Genomic DNA, 20,306 nt, shown 5'->3' on the forward strand with positions numbered 1-20,306 from the left:
AGATGCGAGGTCTTTAGGCAGTTAAAGACCATGACCTGAGTCTTACCCAAGTTCACTACAAGCTGTTGTAAGTCACAAAAAGAGGCCAACTCATCAAGGAGCGTTTGAAGATCCTCAAGAGAAGAGGCCGAAAGAACCACATGGTCGGCGAAGAGGAGAATGAAGATCGAGATCTGGTGCAAATAACAACCATCGCCAAGGAGCAAGGAATCTCTAAGAAAGGCCTCAAGCTCATTAATATAGATGCCAAACAAGGTGTAGTAACATATGAGCTAGAGCTGTCATCTACCACCAAGATTGACAATGAATTCCATGCATCATGCCTCAAAAAGGCACTTGGACAACATGTGACACCTTCAACTGAGAAAAGATTGAGAAACAAGATAATTTCTGAATATCTTATCAAATGGAAAATCTTGCCTTTAAACAATGCAATATGGGTGGGGAGGATTGTAATGTCCCCGCAGCAAACAAAGACAATTAACAGCAAATGGTTGTCCTTTCCTTGGATTACCCAAGAGGAAGAGGATGTAGAGCATCACTGGGTAAGAAATGAAGTCCTTGGCTTGTTCAAAATTCTACATTTGATGCAACTTGAGTAAACTTATGTTAATTCTAAGTGAATTTAAGTTATCCAAGTCTTTTTATACAACTTAAGTGATGCCTAGTCAAAGACATAAGTTATCCCCTCTTTTATCTACTATAAGTGACATGCTGAAAACATATGACAAAAAGACAAGGTCGGCCCAAAGCTTCAAAGGGTTTCATTGGTGCACATTTTAAGTTTTTATTCTGAAGCATTAGATTAAGAGGTGGACTATCAAGGGTGGAGATTGATTCAACGTTTTATAAGGTGTTATAAAACACCCTAAGGGCTCATTTAGAGATCATTATGTTATGAAGATTTTTGCTTATTGCTGCTGCAACTTGGCTTGAGGATTCAAATCCTTGATTAACCCTGATTTCGGTGAGACATATGGGCGCTCCCTACTTATAATGTTTGTTTCAGTGGAAGAACTACAGTTAGTGAAACCCTAGCACATTGCTAATTATGGGCTGCAGGTATTCATCAGGTTTAGAGATCAACTTAGGGACAATATAAGAGCTGGAGACTCAGATCTGGGAACATTCACTATTGCAAACTATCTATTTCTGAGATTTCTGTGGACAACTGTTAAAAAGCATCAATTTCAGACTTAGTGCTGGTAAATTTGGGAGACTATCACCACTTTTTGGAAGGTCGGCTAGGGTTGAAAAAAACATTCTGACCCAAATCTAGAATATTCTGGCATGTTATCTTACACATTGTTTGATGGAAATGTCTAATTCATGGTTCTGAAAATTCTGGGCAGAAGTAAGGGTTTTGGTTGAATTCTCCTAAGTTCAGAAACAATCAAAAATTCATATTTTGTTTAGCTGTAAAAGTCAGATTGAAATATTGACCAGAATTCTGAGTTTGTCAAAAAGATATTTATATACAAATAAATTTCCAGATTTATGCCCTCGTTTCAAAAAGTTTATCAATTTGCCCTAGTTTGCAAAAATTATTGTTTCCTTTTTAGCATTCCATTTGGAGATATTACATAAATGGTCACCATCTTTCATAAGAAAGGAGTCATCGCCCTCCATTGCTACCTTTTGTGAATTAAAAGCTATTTTCCAAATTGATCTCCCTTGGATGCCTTTCTTGTCACCCTTGCCCACTGATATGGCCCAATTATGACTCTGCGCTTGTGTTCTAAAGCAGCAATTGTATTATCATCCTCGGAGATGGTTCAACAAGTCCGGAAGACCCATGACAGCATATGTTTAAACGGCCCTGTGATTAAAGACCATACTTACATCCTGAACCCCTACAAAATTGCATCTGCTCAGTCTGCCCCCTACTGGAAATTCCTGCACAGAAGCTTCATCCAGGAGCTACTCTCTCCCAAAAGGGTGGATTCCTTCAAATCCTTGAGAGCACTAGACACAGTCTATACTTCAGAATCTGAGACTACACTCAGAAATGCAAATGGTGGAATGAATTCCTTCGCTGTACAGCAATTTGAGGTGTATTCGGTTTAACTGTTTGAGATAACAAATACCCATACTGGAATTAATTATAAAATTCAAGTCACTTATTAGTGATACTCTGCCTAAAAAAATCCCTTGGCATTGTCACAACTAATTTTGCATAAATCTCTGCAATATCGTATGGTAGGAGACTACCAAGTCCCTCCTATAGAATCTTTTGCTTCAGAGTTTGGTAACCGATTATCAGATTTTATAATACTTCAATTTCTGTAGCAATCAAAACTGCTTGATTTATAATATTGTTTGAACACAAAGCAGTACAGAAATTACTTAGCTCTCATAGAGTTTTCTACTTAAAAGTTTAAACTAACACTGCTCAGAAAGACATTTGTTACTTAAACACAAGTGTACCAGAAGTTGAGAACTAAACCAAGAAAAATGCATTAGACTTGCAGTCTGTTATGATATATTGGTACAGTTTTGCAAGAAAGAAAAAAGATGCAGGCAACTTCTAGATTAGTACAGCAGCCTATAGGAGCCTTCTAAACATAAAGTTTGCATATATAAGAAGAAACATAGTGCCAAGTCCAAGAAGAGAAATGTATGTTAGAATGTTATAAGACATAGAATGTTGTCAGCACAGACTCATGTGCAGCAACGTGAAGGAGTTGTTTTGAAAGACAGATGTTATACTATTTTCAAACATCTGTCAAAATGTTCAACAAAAATGCATCTACAAAAAAGACTTCTTAGTCAAGCAAAATAACAAACAGTGGATTAAGTTATGTGCCATTTAATATTATGTGTAGGCAATTAAACAGTAGCCTCTTCAATCTCCCCCTTATGCTTCAGCAAGGCCAGACAGTTCAATAAGAATGTTCTCTCAAAATATACAGCTGAAATTTTTGGACACTTTGTTCAATATTTTGACATTGTCACTGTACAAGAGAAAGTGGTTTCCTTTATAGATAATTGCCCTTTAAGAGAACATGATGTTGTTCGCAGAGTTGGCCTATAATGCTGAGAGCAATAACAGCCTTCCAGCAATAAAACCTTTCTATTCTAGTATTAGACTCGCGTCTAAACATTATTTACATCCACTAAAGAAATTTTTTATTTACAGCCATCAGAGAAATTTCTTATTGTATATTAACCAATACACACACATCTCTATAAATCAGTTGTACAGTCAAAGGATAAGTTTTTATTGATTAATGTAAATACAGTCAAAGGTGCATCCTGGGTGTTACATAGGCATTTCTCTTTAATTATCGTTATTATAATAAAACTAAATGAAAATGAACATTTTTGTTAATTATTTAAGTTATATTGTTCTCTTCAATAAATTTTGTAATTAATATGGAGGGATTTTTTAATTACTTGCTAAAAAAGTCAAATGTTTGTAAATAGAATATATTTTATTCTCGAATCTCCATGAACTACTAGGTTTAATAATTGAAGAATATGTTTGATGTAATGTAAAATTTTACTTGTCAAATGTGTTTTGTGAGATTGTTCTCGTCTGTTATAAATAATGTTTTGACATGTAGAGGTGTTTTATAAATTAGGAAAATGAACGTGTTGATAATGGACTGTTGTGACTTGTCCCCTAGATTGGCCCCTTCCTTAGAGTAGCTTTATATTTGTACAAATAATCAAGACAACAAAGTTTAATCTAGCAAATTATATCACTTAGTGATTATGCCTTCCTAAACATGTTCTCAGATCCACACAAGCATTTCAATCATAGCAAGAGGAATGCAGATCATTCTAGTGAATCAAGACACATTACACAATCAGACTGTAATCCAAAGAATAGACACATATTATTCTTGATGTACAAATTACTGTCTTGAAAATCAAGAAAAGACACCTTATACATTATCAATCCTAACACCAAAGCCACATTCACACATGCAATGCACAAAAAAGAGGGCCAAAATACTAACTCTTGATGCACAAATGTGTACGTCTTGAAACCAAAAGCACACACACATGCAATGCCCAAAGATGCAGACTGCAGATAATGCATTGTTAGAGCCTTTGACAGATTTCCTCAAAAGACAGGTATGGATCTGATCAAATATCAAGAAATTGCCTCCTTGAACATAACGCAATCAACAAATGCAAATACATCTCATAATTGAAGCCTAAAGCATATGTAGCAAGGTATTACCATATGCTTACCAATCATCCAGACTGATATTTTGTAATCAATTCATCTGATAAACTTCTGGACTTTCTTCAAGCATGCTAATTATATGTCAAAGGGACACATAGTTCAGAATATCATTACCAGCAACTTATCACCAAGGGCAAAAAAAAATATCGGGAAAATATCAGGGATAATTCGGCAAATTATCGAAAAAATATCAGGAGCATAAAAATTTGCTTAAATTTAATTAAAAATGCATTTTTTCACAAAGTCAATGAGAAGACGCACCTAATGAGTCAGTAAAGGAGTAAACAAACCAAACAAACTGGGTCTAGATATATATCAATACAAATAGGGTACAAAATCGCTATAGTCTGATATTCTGAACTTTTATGCAAACTTAAAATAGCAAATTGTCTTTGTAAAACTAAATGTAAATACAAGTACTAATAGTCTAATAATCTAAACTCTTATGCAAACTAAAAATAGCAAATTGTCTTTGTAAAACTATATGTAAATACAAGTAGAGCATCAAAATACTCTGCATCTTCCTCTTCCCCTTCCACAGCAGCTCTACTAAAAACTAGTGGAGTGGTAGAGGGTCTAGCCCTAGAAGTCCGTTGTGGCTATGGTTGTGTTTGTGCCTCCTCCCTCTACACAACTAGTTGTGACTCAACCTCCATCCTAAATGATGATGGTGTTGACACTAGCAATGTCTCATCACCATCTATATCCTCCTCAATGTCCTCATCCTCCTTATCGGAAATGCTACTGTAGAGATTGTATAAACTTAGATGCAATAAATTCAAGACAAAATCATTTCTTTTAATTGAATACTTACCTGTGAATCCAATTTTGCTTGAAAAATCTCTTTGAATCCACAGCAAATTGCTCTAGAACACATCAAATTATGTCTTCTCTCCTTCAAACCCTTTTTCCCTCCCCCAAACACCACTTTGTGAATAACAAAATGTTAAATGAATGTTTTTGGGGCTGTTGACCCCTATTAGCATACTATGGCTGATATTTTGGAAACTTGTCGCCAAAATATCGCCAATAAGTTAAATTTTTCTCATAGTTCCTAGACTCGGATTCAGCTCGGACTAGAGAAGTCTAACTCAACTATTATACATCAACAACTCGGCAAAATGAGAAAAAACCTTGAAATTTAGAGATTTAAAGCTTGTTTCATGCACCCATTATTGAATAAAGCAGAGTTATACCAATACTAGGGTACATCAATACGAGGTGAGATTGGGACAAGTTTCCAAGACGAGAGGAAAATGGGCCTCATTTTCTGAACAGCTGGGGGACAACCAGGGGACAACAGCAAGTGTTGGATAGGGTAGGTAGGGGTGTTGTATAGTATATGTATAGAACTTGAAATGCTAGTTATGAAGCGATGTTTCAGCAGAACATACCAAATTAAATACTCAAATATAGCAAAATTGCAACATGAACTAGAACCATTCAACATTCAACATAGTAAAATATTACATACCCAATAGTAACATTCAAAAATCAAAATTCAAATAGAAATGCAGGCACTCATCCCAGCAGCGGCATGGTTATGAAATGGTGGAGGTGAGGTTACTTGGGTACTCAACTACCCAGTGCGGGGGACGTGTTAGGGACGAGTACTTCGAGGCTTGGGAGGGGGTGTGAGTCCCCATGTTACAATGGAATAAAGTTAAAAGTCACTATAACAATCAAATGTAAGCTAAATTGATCATACAAGTACAAACGTAAATCGTAGCTGAATTATGAATTTTGTCAAATGTATATAAAATCCATGAAATCCATGACACCAAATGTTCCCAAACATATGTATAAACAAAAACAAGTCTATGGCTAAGGCTCTCTAGTTCAGCCTCAGCCTCAAAATATTTTGTTTGCCTCCAGTAAAGGCATCAGAGGTAAGCTATGGATGACTAACAAGCCATAGTATCTACATGTGAGGAGCCACCTTGATCAACAATGGGTGCCTAATCATGCTCTATCCCCCTCTACCATAGCCACAACATTAGCCTCTATGTCTGCTTGGTCAACCCACCTATACCCTCCCCAATGTGATTTGTGAATGTCTTGATGCTCTTCTTCCCTATTAGTTGCAAAACAATGCCCTCTTCTTTTCCTTCCTATCTCACTTTTCCTCTATTCTTCTCACAACTAGCAAATAGGATCACTTTTAGGACAAAATAGAAGACATAAGTGACAAAAAAAGGAAAATAACTTTTGCTTATTTTTTTGCTAGCTGAAATTGCTACACATCGGCACAAGTCATGAATAAAGTTTTTTTTATTAGAACAGAAAAATAATATTAAGTTTAAACACACAAATGTTAAATGACATTGTATAAAGTTCAAAAGTCACAATACATATTTCAATGTTTCATATTAGATTGTCATTACATATTGAAATCCAAAAATATTGATAGTTTAATGGCAAATGCTGATACGCAAACGAAAAACAAAAAACAGAAATCTATGATATATATTGCTATGTTTTTATTTATTTTATTTTATTTTGCTTGGCTTTTTTCAACAAAAGACATGTCATTGTCCAAACCTTAAGTGTCCACTAGGTCTCCTTAGATGTTTCCAAGACAAGAGACGAATACCACTACCCGAGATGCATCCCAGGGGTCTGGAGACGGATGTCCCAGTAGCGCTGGCTAAATTTAGTAATATCTGCCCCTGCAACCCAAATGGGGATCTAGTTGTATTGATATCATTAACTTTAACCACCAAAAAAAACCCATGAGATGACAAAATTGGGTGTCCCAATCAACAAAATAATAAAAGATCATATTTTACCACTCCCAAAACTACCCACTTGTAGGTTCTACGCTAATCAGTTGAACCGCCTTACCAACTTTCCATGGGCAATCTGACCCACACTCGCTATGGTCAGCAATTATTGAAACCCCATCAAACTTCGGATTCTTCCACCTTTGAGCCCTCCTTCATCATATCTACATCTCAAAAACTCTAAAAAAATTGTCAAAAAGAGAACACTCTTTATTGCAATTGTCCAAAATTTTACTAGCTCTATCAGACCCTTCAAGAAGATGGGTGGACATCTATCAACCTCGCACCTATGACTATAAAATGTCTTGCAACAAAAGATTGTTGGTCCCAACCTCCACATTGTTCAACATGTCCTCAATCTTCCCAAGAACTTCAAAACCAATATCTCACACAAAGTTGCTACAATTTCCTTACACTCGCCTCTATGAAAGACAAAGGCCAAGAACCTAGCTAATGTATTCATCGTGCCTTCTTCTCCAAAAACTTTATGAAATTTGGTAAAAGTTCAAGCTCTCAAATAGCAATCAACACACTAAGTCACAAACGTCCATCCTGAAACTCCCAACACCTCCAGCCCTTTGTTTTTAATTTTCTTCCAAATCATAGGCTTGCCATCTTTTCCCATGATGTCCATTCACCCTCCATTTGCCTCCCAATATATCTCCTTACCTATCTTTGTAATCATTTATTTGACTGACTCCCCACAGTACCCACCACCAAGGATCCAATTCATTTGCCACCCTAGTTGCTTACATATACATGTGGCTTATCCTGAACTACATAAATTCATTAATTGATTTCTAAATTTGAAAGAGCCACTTCCCATCTCCAATATGAGGTTTGCCCTTGTCTAATCACATAAAAGTTCACAAGGGAGCATTTGTTAGTGTATCTTACTTACATTGTCTTTCTGAGCACATCGCAACCTAATGTAGAGCCATCTAAAATTTAGATTTGTTGTTTGTCCCTCATCCTAAATATTTAGTCTTTGTAGCCAAATTCTACCATGATGGCCTTGCAAAACACAATCGATACCACAATCCCAAGGTTGCCTCTGAAAGCCCTATCAAAATTTACATAATCCCTCGTTTCTCAAATTAACAGCTAGATCAACCCACATGGCCCTATAAACAAGGGGCAGCTTCAGCATAGCCATGATTCATGAACCTCTCCATCCCAATTTGAAATTTTCATGTTCCAAGTTTTTGTTTTCTCGCCACATTATTGACCACGTACCTAATAGATGTTTCAATTTTGGTAACCGGCTCCTCTTTGGTCATGGCTTTATCCTAGAATATCCTTTTGTTGCATTCCTTCCACATTTCCCAAATAACAATGAGTCGTCACCCAATACTACCCAATAGCACTTTTCTTTATAGGGTTAGCCATGATTGAAATAAATCCATGTCTAGTGAAAGCAAGCTTTATCAGAATTGTTTCACCATTATGCTCTTCCAGCATTGGTTTGTAGACTCACTCCTAAGCAAAAAATGGTTTGTATTTTCTTCCTCATGCAAACATGTGTCTATAATGCCTCTACATACCCAAATTGTTCATTTTGTCCAATCATTAGGATTCTATTTAAGAGCACCATCAAAGTGGACGCTCTCGCCTTCAGGAGACAACCTCAGTGATGAATACCTCCACACCTTGTCAATTTTTTAATTTGTCAACAAAGCTTCATACATTAACCAAACTTGCATCTAAGAATGCCCATTTAGTTCCTCACATATCAAAAAATGTATAAAATTTATATATATTTAATGGAAAGTGGATTGATAAATCTCTACCAGTCAAATCATCTATGTTCTTATTTAAATGGTATAAAACTTAACCATTCATAAATGAAAAGTTTAGTCACTTAATAGAGCAACAATTGGCATCAACAATATTGATGAACAAGGATGCACGTTCATTATTATATCAAAAGTACATTTCCTTGTACTGCTTTGCATATATCGCACCTTAACACACAAAATATATGCATGCATTCAAGATAGAATATTTATTGAACCAAGAAGGCAAGAAAATGAAGCCTTATGGAAACTTCCCAATGAAAATAATGGGTTTTAAAAAAATGCATTATTATTAAAATTATGACCACCCATTCTAGAAAATGTCTACAAAATAAAAAGATTACAAAATATTATGGATGTAAATGTTTAACATCTCTCTCTCTCGACGACACATGACAAACTCAATGATTTCTTCTTTTAATAGGTAAACATTTATAGTAAAGGAAAAGCTCCTATTTATCCAAATTATAGAACATTTTCACACCTACTGATTTCATGACATAAACATATATGTATAAAATTTATTATATTTCATCAAATATTTTCGAAATATTTATTTATTTGCTCTTATTATTTTTATTTGCAACCTTTTTATTTCATTTATATTACTTAATAATCAAAGAGAATTATACATATATTTACAAATTATATAATTAGAAGTACAGATTTTTTTTTTCTTTACCGTTTTGCTAAAATATATTTTGTAATTTGCATTGTTTATTAACAACTATATGTGAGTGTTTTATTCTCCCTTAGAAGCTTATGGGAAGAGTACTTTTTAGAAGAGAATAGGAGAAAAGGTGGATGCAATGGGGATTTAAATATTATATGTATGGTCATCTTCATTCCTTAGATTTTTTTCAGCCCCATATTATATTAATATTTAAATTAAATACTCTTTACCCAAACTATATATCCAAAACAAAAATTATGGGGAGTTGAGTTGTTTGACAGACCATGTATTCAACTAGAAAACAGAAGTGTCCACTCCCCCATAATTACAGATTACCATTATACTCCAATTATCGCATCACCTTATCAATAAACAGTGACAAGATAAACTCATATTAGGTATTATGAGCTTAGTTGAACATACTTCAGTAAATAAACTCCTCACTTCTGCTGTCTGCCCCTTTTTCTCACCAAACTGAATGATATATATAACATTTTCCATTGTTACACATAAAAGACTGTGGGTGGGACCAGTTTCAGCTAATTACATTTGACCTTGAATCCTTCAAGTTTTCAACACCCTTTTATTCAAAGTTAAGATTTTACTTGGATTCTTTTCTCACAGAAGGAAAGTTACAGTTGACATTACCATGTGTACTCATCTCAAACAATCAAAAACCCTATAATTTAGGGATTATCTCTCCAAATTACCATTGGAGAGAACAACAAGCTTCTTGGCCACCAATTTATCGTAGTCATAGAAGCCATTATAGCCCTTCACCAAAATCCTTAGTGATTCTCTTGAGTGAGGCTTATGCTAGGACAGACTCCCCCTCACAGAAGGAAAGTTACAGTAGACATTACCATGACTGCTCATCTCAAACAATCAAAAACCATATAATTTAAGGATTCTCTCTCCAAATTACCATTGGAGAGAACAACAAGCTTCTTGGCCACCAATGTGTCATAGTCATAGAAGCCATTATAGCCCTCCACCAAAATCCTTAGTGATTCTCTTGAGTGAGGCTTATGCTAGGACAGACTCCTCTGAGCTGAATCCTCATCATCCCCAACCCTGCACTAAATGATAAGTAGATGGGCACCCTGTTTCACTGCCAGGTTCACTGCTTCTTGGAAGAGATGAGAGTGAGATAACAAAGAATAAGGTTCAAGCACATCAAAATAACTTATATATTGGATCAACTTATCGAGCTCAGCCCATGCCTACAGAGCTCTGTGCAACCCAGTCACCAGAATATCAAGCCGAAGTGATAAACTCGCCACAATGATGGTTTTCCAGCAGCGTAAACAGGCTTTTGAGAGTGGATTTCTCTTCTATTGCAAAATACGAGCTGCAGAAGATTTTAAAAACAAGGTTCTTGACCAGAGGCAGCAAGTTTAGGGTTTCCTTGCCTTCCCACTCTTGTTGTATGTGCTGTTTGATTATGGAACTCATTTTGGGCAGATAAATTTGCAGGGCTGTGGGGCTGAGGAAGCCCCCTCAAGCAGATCGAACAAATCTGTGCTCTTTTCCACTCTTCCCCTCAACTGAATTCTGACCCAGCAATTTCAGTAAGCCTTTGGGACATGATATGACCACCAGCTTATTCTCATTTGACAGCATGAAGCTATTTCCCTTTTGGCCACACATTACTACAGTTGGATGCCCCAACAATGATGTTTTGAAGACATGGCCAAATTTTGCTTCTCTCCGAGAAAAACTGCTGGGCCTTTCTGGATCAAAGTGCCCGCAGAAAGGGAAATGTTTCTCCGATCAAAGAGAAACCTCAATTTCCAGGAGGAATATTTAGGCACAACTAGCTTTTCCAATGGAGGAAGAACAGATAAGTTAGTAGAGTGGTTGATGCGAGGGTGATGAAGAGAGTGGAATTGAAGTGGTTTTCATATTAAAATTATGTAGAAAATTAAAAGCAAAAATTTATTTTTATATGAAAACTAGAAAAACCAAACTTACATAAACTAGTAAGAAATATGAAATTGAATCATTTTAAATAAAGTTCAAATATTTTTTATTATGTAATCATTTTAAAATATTTTGATACCCAAACTAAGAATTTCATGTTTTTATGTAGAAGTGGAAAAAAAATTATAACAAAAATATAGTATAATAGTTTAAACATAATATAAATTTTAAAAAAACATTTTAGATTTTAATTTTTCATTATCTAAATTATTTTGTATTTTTTCAAGCATCTAAATTTATTTTATATAAATAAAAAATTATATACTCAGCTAAATTATCTTATATTTTTCTCAAGCATTTAAATTGATTAATATAAATAGAAATTAGATTTACATGTTAAAATTTATTTAAAATTTTATTTTAATTTATTTATATGTGAAGAATAATTTTCATTATCTAAATATTTTATATAAAATAAAAAAATATTTCTAATGTTAATACTTAATTCTCTAATACTAATAAACATACTTGATTACTTATAGCATTGTAAATTGAATATTCTCCAATATTTTAGTGCAAACATAACCTAAACTGTAAGTGCATATGAACAGAATTACAAACCACAAAAACCAAAATATATATTATAATGTTAAATGATTAAAGAAGATGAATATGAAGTATTTGAGAATTGAGCGATAGTGGAGTTTGAAAAATGTTTTAAAAACTTATTCATATTTATGTCATTAATTATTAAGAAGACTCAGTGGAAAATAAAACCATTCAGTTTATTTGGTGGAAAGTAAAGGGCGGACAATAGATTGTGCACGTAAAATGAGCGGGCGAGGCATTGAACAGATACATAATCAATCTGACAGTGCAAAGAGAAATGGCCATAAAAGACCAAAATGCAGCTGATTAGATAATTTATTTATATTTATTAGGTAATCTAAACCAGTCAGGTACATCCATTCATCGCATCTTTTTAAAATGGATGGCAGAACTGACAAGAAAATTAGCAAATGAATATTTTAACAGACATGATTCACACCCCAGTCAAATCCTGCTTGAGATTGTTTTGATGGTAGTCATCTTTCCGAACAATTTCTTACCATTGGATGGAAATTTTAGCTCCTCTATTTCAAATGAATAAACACCTACAGCGTAAATATACATTTAGATTTTTTTTCATATTTAATAAGTTTATTTGACTATTTAAATAGAAATGATTTTATATAAACTTTATAAGTTACGAATGTTTTTAATTTATATTTTCTTAAAACATCAAATTAAAGGCATTTATACAATTAAGCCATCATAAACTTTTCAAATACAGGTAAGGGTAACAGTCAAATTTCAAGTCTGGTCATATGTATCATTAGAGAAGGTAGATTTAAAATGATGCACAACAGAGAGAAAAGAAGAACTACATGTTTCAGTTCTATATCCACTGTGTGTTTTCCTCCTTCCATTTATCATCCAAATTCAGGTCTCTTCCGCATCACTTGGAATTACCATAGGTCTTGAGCTTGCAGTTTCAATTCTTCTGAACATTGTAATTGTCCCCACTAGACATAGAAACCATACTTGCAGACTTACAAGAATGGATGAGAGTAGACCAAAAACAAAAAAAAACAAAGAGTTTTAATGTAGAAAGGCAAACTAATATCTAATTCTCTAACGGTTCATTTGGCTGCCGGAATATAAAAATGGGAATAGGAATATCTATTCTGGAATACTTATTCTTGAATAGGAAATGGAGTTACGTATTCCTATTCTTGTTTGGTTCACCCAGAATTTGATGCGGAATTCACAGACTCAAAAATTTATGTTTTCTAAAATTAAAAAAATTGGAATAGGAATAAGTATTCCAATTCCACCTATTTAGGTGGAATAGCAAATGCTAATTTTTGGGCCAAAATTGGAATAGGTATTCCAATTTGATTCCTATTCCAATTCTGTTTTGGTGCATCCAAACATAGAATTCAAATTTTCAAAATATGCATATGCCTATTCCACTTGTATTCCCATTGCCAAACGGGCCCTAAGCCCTGTTCTATTCTTAACACTTTTATCTGGATTTAAAACTTTCATGAACAAAAGAATAACACCAATAATAAAGTTTTGTTATAACTCTTAAAGTGGAAATAACTTGAACAAATGAAGAGTATGGAGTGAGGTTTGCACCACAAAATATTGTCTTCTTTAGCAGTCATTAGCATTAAACCATGCAGTGAAAAAGAATATTCTAAATCTGACTTTATGCAAGAAACTAATTGCACCTTGAAATAAGAGATCCAAAAGTGAAAAAACAATAACACAACCATCTACTAGTCAGTCTGCGATCCTCCATGCACATTCAAGCTTTGTAGGATAAAAGCTTTTCAATCTAACTCATGGTATCCAATGACAAGCCTAAACAGTAAAATAGTTCAAACTTGCCCTTGAACACAAAATATCAATAAGTACAAACGCTAAGTCACATATTAGAAAGTTTAATTTGAATAGAAGATTTAGGTATTGTAAAGAAGTTACCAATGGTACCTATTATATAGTGAAGATTGATTAAAATAGATAAGAAATTGTATGGGAGGTACCAAGAAGTCTCAATGTTAACTGTCACATAGAAAATATTAATTTGTACTACAAATAAAGTGTGAAATGATTTATATAACCCATGTATATGTAGATGATGAACAGACATCAAAATTTAACAATACCTTTCCATATAAGTACATTAAAAAGTACATCAAAATGCACAAAACAAAATTTATTTGATATTTCCAAAATAGTTTTTGAATCTGTGAATTTCCTTCAATTTTATTATCTCATTATATTTAGGTTTTTTCAATGCTTGTAGAAAATCCAGATCTAGGTTTACAATTTACATAAGATTAGCTTTAGACCAAACATTGTCACAATTTCAGACGGACCTTACAACTGTCGCTGAAAGTTGTGATTGATTTGACTTACCAATTCTTGATGATACTGAAGATGCTTTAAAATGCACATCGGCATCTAAAGTAGTTTTAGTACTTGATGAACTTGGATCGGGGTCTCTATGATCTACTAGCTCTGATGCCCTCAAAACACCCATAGAATTGTAGGGAGCAATATGATGTGTTGTCAGTTGTAGAGAACCCAATAACTCATTTTCAATGCAATCGTACCTGCAAGAAAAAATCATAACATTAGGATGACCCTCGAACACAAGATTTTAGACAATTCTACAAGACAGCAACAAAATAAGTATACGATATAAGCTCCAATTTAACAGCTTACATTTTTTTGCACAAAGTATCATTAAGAACACTCAGATTGATAACTTGCATACGGATTTCTGAAATGCAGTTTGGGTCATGCTGATTGAAAGGACCCTCAATAAACTTAGAGAGGCGTTCTACTGCACTCTCCAATTGTTGTTGCTGATCCTCAAAAAGATTCTGTTGCAGTGTCCTCTGATCATCTGTCATCTCATCCGTAAACAAATCACCTCCAAACATGTAATAAGCAAAAGGATACGAGTATGAAAGGGCACGCCTCGCTCTAAACAGCCTCTGCAGTCCATTTGTTAGCCAACTGTAATCTTTTATTCCAGATTCTGCCTTTTCTAAATCTAGTATTGTTGTCTGTACTGATTCCCTCTGTTTTGCTTCAAGTTTCAGAGAATCCATATGTGCCTTCCAGCGTGAATGGTAATGTATATATCTTTTCAAATCGCGTTCTGCCTTTTGTGACTCCTTTTCCCTTTCTTCTTTATATCGACCACAACTGTGCCCTTCAATGGTAGTCCAGGTATGCTCACGACCGGTTGCACTGCCACATAACCAGCTAAAGCCACAACAATAAGAAATATTTCATCAGCACCAAGATTAAAAAACGATTCTAGCAAAAGAAAATACAGTGATGGCCTGTAAGAACCAGATAGAAATGACTAATAACTTCTACTGTCCCTGGAAGGCAGAGAATAAACATTGGATTTTTTAATGAGTTAATTGGAACTTTCTATAATTTCTGGTAAAATTATATGGATTAAAACCAGGATGGAAACATCTATTAACATCTACTATCCATGGAAAGCAGAGACATTAAGACATTCTACTTGGATTTTTGAATTACTTAATTGAAAGTCTTAATAATTTATAATTTCTGGTTAAATTATATGGAATTAACAAAGTTGGATGGGATCACATAACAAATCATAACCCATGCTAATTTGATTGTACCAAATACAAAAATTGCATACCATACACAACATCAACAACCCAATACACAGTGCTATTTGTTCTCACAAGCTTAAGCACTTATCAATAAATCATCATATTGGTAAAACTGTGTAATATTCACAGTATCTTAGAATGTTTCTGGATTCAATTGTGTCAATGATTTTCGCATTCAATGATGCAAAAATCATTGACACAATTGAATCCAGAAACATTCTAAGATATATGTGGATTGTGCAAATCTGCTCTCTCTTATTCACAGTATCATCACCAAACTTTACAGTATGTTTTCTTCTCACAGGCTTAAGCAATTATCAGTCAATCATTACTACTGTTTATAAAGTTATAACTAATCCTCAAGTGACATTACAGAAGTCTACAAAGCATGAAGCATTAAACATCAAAAAAATCTACTCTATCATTCATTGCAACACAACTGTAAGTGATACATCCACTAAAATGGTTTTCATTATTAGTTGTGCTTACCAGAAAGCTTGGCCACAAATGCAACTCACTAGATTGCAACCACCATTCTTTTCAACAGGCTTGTGACACTTAGGGCAAGGCTTCGTGTGAACTGTTAGCCAGTTAACTGTTTCTGACTCGTCCTTACATTTTTTGTCCCAAAGCCCCCACATGATACATGAACAAGGAGAATGAGCTTGAGCCAAACAATTAAAACAAAATTGCTGTGCACAAGTGCATTCAACTTCAATGTGCACATCTCCTTCAACACGTACAGCGTTTCCACAGTTTGGAATACTAGGGCACCATTTCACCTTCCCATTATCTTCAATATACGATTCTAACAAGAAACGCTCAAATCGTTCAGCCTGTTCAGGATCTATTGCACTGACAAGATTTCTAACAACATCTTCATCACAGATAGCCTGGCATTTGTGTGCCATGCATCTCACTCGCCTACTCTTTCCTTCATTTATCATAACAACAAAATAATTTGTCCAACCTGACCATAGTCAAAGACATAAGACATACAATTACTTAAATGTTTTAAAGACATAGAACTGGTGGGACTATTAGAACCTAATACAGTAGATCTTAGCAAAAGAAATCAACATCTCTTACATTCATTGCAAAAACAGTGACCACACTCCATCGTGGTAACTTCTTCCTGCACTTTGTCATCCATGCAAATTTCACATGAAACAATAGATGGCGGGGAAGTAGAATATGAGCTTGTTGGCTCTAGAACCATAACACCTGCTTCTAAAAGGCATCTATCACTTCCTTTATCTACAAATACAGAGAGTAACTTCTCAACATCCCAGCGGTGATGAATCAAGAGTTTCCGAGCATGCTGCTCCCTTAGTTGAAGCAGCTCCATCACTTTATGTAAATCTTCTCTCTGCCAATTCATAATTTATCAGGTCAAGCATTTAAATGCTAGAACTCAGATTATAATAGTAAGTATATATTATGACAAACACGATATATAAACACTACACCAAATTGCAATTAAAACATAATAAACATTTGAACAATAAGACCTTACAATCTTAGTACAAAAGCTTGACAGTCATTTAGTACCTGTGCTGCCAATAAGGATGCTTTTGTGATCACCTGAAAGTTGAAACCAGTTGACAGCAGGTTAATCTCAACAATAAAAATGTAGGATTCTAAGTGAAGACAACTGCCAATAACAAGCAAACAGATGAAGTGTAACATAAAAGAATACTGTATTGTTGTGGCTTAAGAAAACACAAAGAAGTTGAGAATCCTTACAAATATGTGTTTTAAAGTTTTTAAGGCAAAACTTGTTGGCAAAACTGTCATCGCTCCCCTTGGGATTCGTGACAAGGGACTAACCACCTCCTATGCATTCTATAAGTTTAGTGGTTGTATCGGCATTGATAGGCTAATCTTTTGGTGCAACGGCAACCACACATGTAACAAGTGTTCTCTAAGCCTGGTCACATGTTCGAAACTCCTCAAGTAACGTTGAGGGAGAGATTGTTGGCAATACGGTCAGTGCTCCCCTCAAGATTCATGACATGGGACTAACCACCTCCTATGGATTATATTGGTGGTTCTTTCGGGCATTCATAGATTGATCTTATGGAGTAAAGGCAACCACACATGTAACAAAACTATGATCTCTTATTGAGTCACATTAAAGATTAAGGGAAAATTGCCCAGAAGGTAACAGCAAGTTAAATATATTAGCTGAGTTCTTACTACATTAGACCACCAGGGAGAAAAAAACCCAAAGGTCATTGGACAATGAAAAGTAATTCTGCAATTCTGATGTTCTGCAAATTCATGAAAGAGGAGAACATGTGTCCAATAAATAGTAGACCACAAGATACATCCCAAAATCCACATGCACTCCAAGACCCAATGAAAGGTGATGGTACATTACTCCAACTTCAACTACACCTGATTTATTCTTTAATCAATATAGATGCATTGTTTATTTCTATTTTAACCAACCATTTGAAGGACAAAACAATAGAAATATCCTTGATATGTATGCTCTGATAATGGTCCAACCGATCAAGAGCCAACAAAAACCATGGCCTTCTATTCTTCGTTGAAAGATAATAGATATTAGCAACTTGACACCATTAATGCCAAACACAGCCGCAGAACAAGCAAATTTCACCGGTACCATACAAATATGCAGACAAAGCAACAAGATTCAACTTCCAAAATGAATGGTCCAGGGTGCAGTGCATTTGCAGCATAGGGGTTGATTAGTACAGAAAGTAACCATACTGAAGCCCCCACAACATGATAAAGTGATTGTTAACTTGGAGGACATGTCACCAAGATTGTCGAGTGTGAAAATCAGGGTAAATAAGGTTGCGGGTATTAAAATATGGGGTACATTTCTAAATATATAATCGTGGTTCAATCCCAATCTGCGGTAAAGAACACATCATCTTTACCCCATGCTGCAATGAAGAAAACCATAAACACAGTACTCGGCTAAGAACCAGAAAACAAATCAAGCTCACAAGTTGATCAAAGCAATAGATGCAGGATGAAAATTTTATAACAGAAAAACCAAACTCCACCATTCACACATTATACTAACAACTCAATTGGTGCCAAAAGAAAACTACCTAAAAACACTACATAATATTATTATCCAACATAAACAGCAATTACCAACACGAGAAACTACCATGACAAAGCTAGTCGAAAGTTCCATACATGTTTTGAAATCCATAATTGCAAGTAAGACTTGCAAAACAGAGTAAAATTAGAGCATAAAAACAAACTAAACCCATGAACACACATTGATAATTACCGAAAACAAATTACTAAAAGACCCGACATCTTTAAATTAAACCAACCAACGAACAACCCCGCCAAACAAAACCATAACCATAAAGAATGTTGAAACTTCCAAATTTGAGGGTAAAAATTGAAGGATGCACAAAACTAGGGCACAAAACAAACTTGAACCCAAAATTCAACACCACACCCTACGACATTAAAATACCCTCAAATAATCACTCAATCAAAACCACGACTTCAAACTAACGAACAATCAACGATAAGTTTCAAAATTTCAGCCGGAAGATCCTAAGAACAACAAAGAAATCCACGTTTTGCACCATTAAAACAACAAAATAAACCCTTGGAATCGAACAACAAATCAAAAATAAATTGATGAAGTTTTTTTTTTAAATGCTTTTACATTACTTAACCGACAGCAAGTTTCATAAAAATAATGTATTGGATCAAAATGGCTTCCTTATTTTCAATCAGCGCAGCAGAAAACCGAACCCTTCAATTGAATTGAAGCATGTCACCAGTATTTAAATTGCTGAATGGCAAAAACATAAATAAATAAAAACAAGCATTTGCATTACCTTGATGGAAGGTGGTGGAGTTGCCGCACAACTAACTTCGACATCGTCAACGTGGTCGATTTCGGCATCACTATCATACTCATCATCGCTGCTCATGTAGTCATCCATGGCCGGAAAAAGACCGGAATTGACCAAAACCCAGCTAAATTTAGCAGCCCTACTAAATCTTTGGTAGCACGAGGGTTTCAAATTCACAGGGTAACAATGCAATGGTCCGATGTACCAATTTTCGCCAAATTTTAAAAGCCCTCTCAGAAGGAGAGTATCCTCTGAATGACGGTTTGAGTTACCTGCAAATTGTCTGAAAAATGTTTCAGTACACTAAATTCAACTGTTATTCTTGGACGAGCCTCGCATATTTTGTTTTTATTTTTTTCAATTCGCTCGGATTTCAAATTGCAACCATCTTAGCAATATAACAATTTTGGCGTCCAACCAGGAAGCGTTTGGGCTTGAAATGGTGAAATTATAAGAACTTACATGTCCCTACTTATCAACTTATCATCCATTTCAGTTCAATTTTATAAGAAAAAGATCAGCTTTTATTAGTTAACAATGTTAAAGTTAATTTCTAATTTTTATTTTCAATATTTTTTATAAAATTAAAATTTGTTAAAATAAGGATAAGAATTAGATTTTTTCAAATATAGAATTATTAATATTGTGAGAATCAAAAAAATCTTAAAGCTTTATTAATCTTTTTCTTCTTCTTTTTTTCTTTTTTCCTCTCTCGAGTTCCTACCTTCTTTGCTTAAAGAAGAATATATATCTATGGTAAATTCTAGATAGGGATTAATTTTAAGGTCCTTATATGATAGAATGTTGTTCTAGAAATCTTTTCAAAAAACTTAAAGTTTTATTTGAAAGAAAT

At 34.5% G+C, this 20,306-nt stretch overlaps 1 protein-coding gene across 2 annotated transcripts in view; it reads right to left on the reverse strand.

Moving 5' to 3' along the window:
- The window catches only part of ARI2 (RING/U-box superfamily protein), a 51,995-nt gene extending 32,037 nt beyond the window's left edge, over positions 1-19,958 (reverse strand). Inside the window, exons 1-6 of one of the 2 annotated variants that reach the window (XM_089826747.1) lie at positions 19,436-19,958; positions 17,142-17,174; positions 16,680-16,959; positions 16,080-16,560; positions 14,653-15,201; positions 14,344-14,540 (exon numbers count right to left, since the gene is read on the reverse strand). In XM_089826747.1, the coding sequence (XP_089682873.1) occupies positions 14,344-14,540; positions 14,653-15,201; positions 16,080-16,560; positions 16,680-16,959; positions 17,142-17,174; positions 19,436-19,543 (1,648 nt within the window). In that variant the 5' untranslated portion in view covers positions 19,544-19,958. The remainder of the gene's footprint in view (positions 1-14,343; positions 14,541-14,652; positions 15,202-16,079; positions 16,561-16,679; positions 16,960-17,141; positions 17,175-19,435) is intronic. The other variant, XM_089826748.1, reaches the window with a different exon arrangement.
- Between the last annotated feature and the right edge of the window lie 348 nt (positions 19,959-20,306).

This window comes from Cupressus sempervirens, chromosome 4 (assembly GCF_028749045.1).
Source record: "Cupressus sempervirens isolate cs-2001-9-10 chromosome 4, ASM2874904v1, whole genome shotgun sequence".
Taxonomy (NCBI): domain Eukaryota; kingdom Viridiplantae; phylum Streptophyta; class Pinopsida; order Cupressales; family Cupressaceae; genus Cupressus; species Cupressus sempervirens.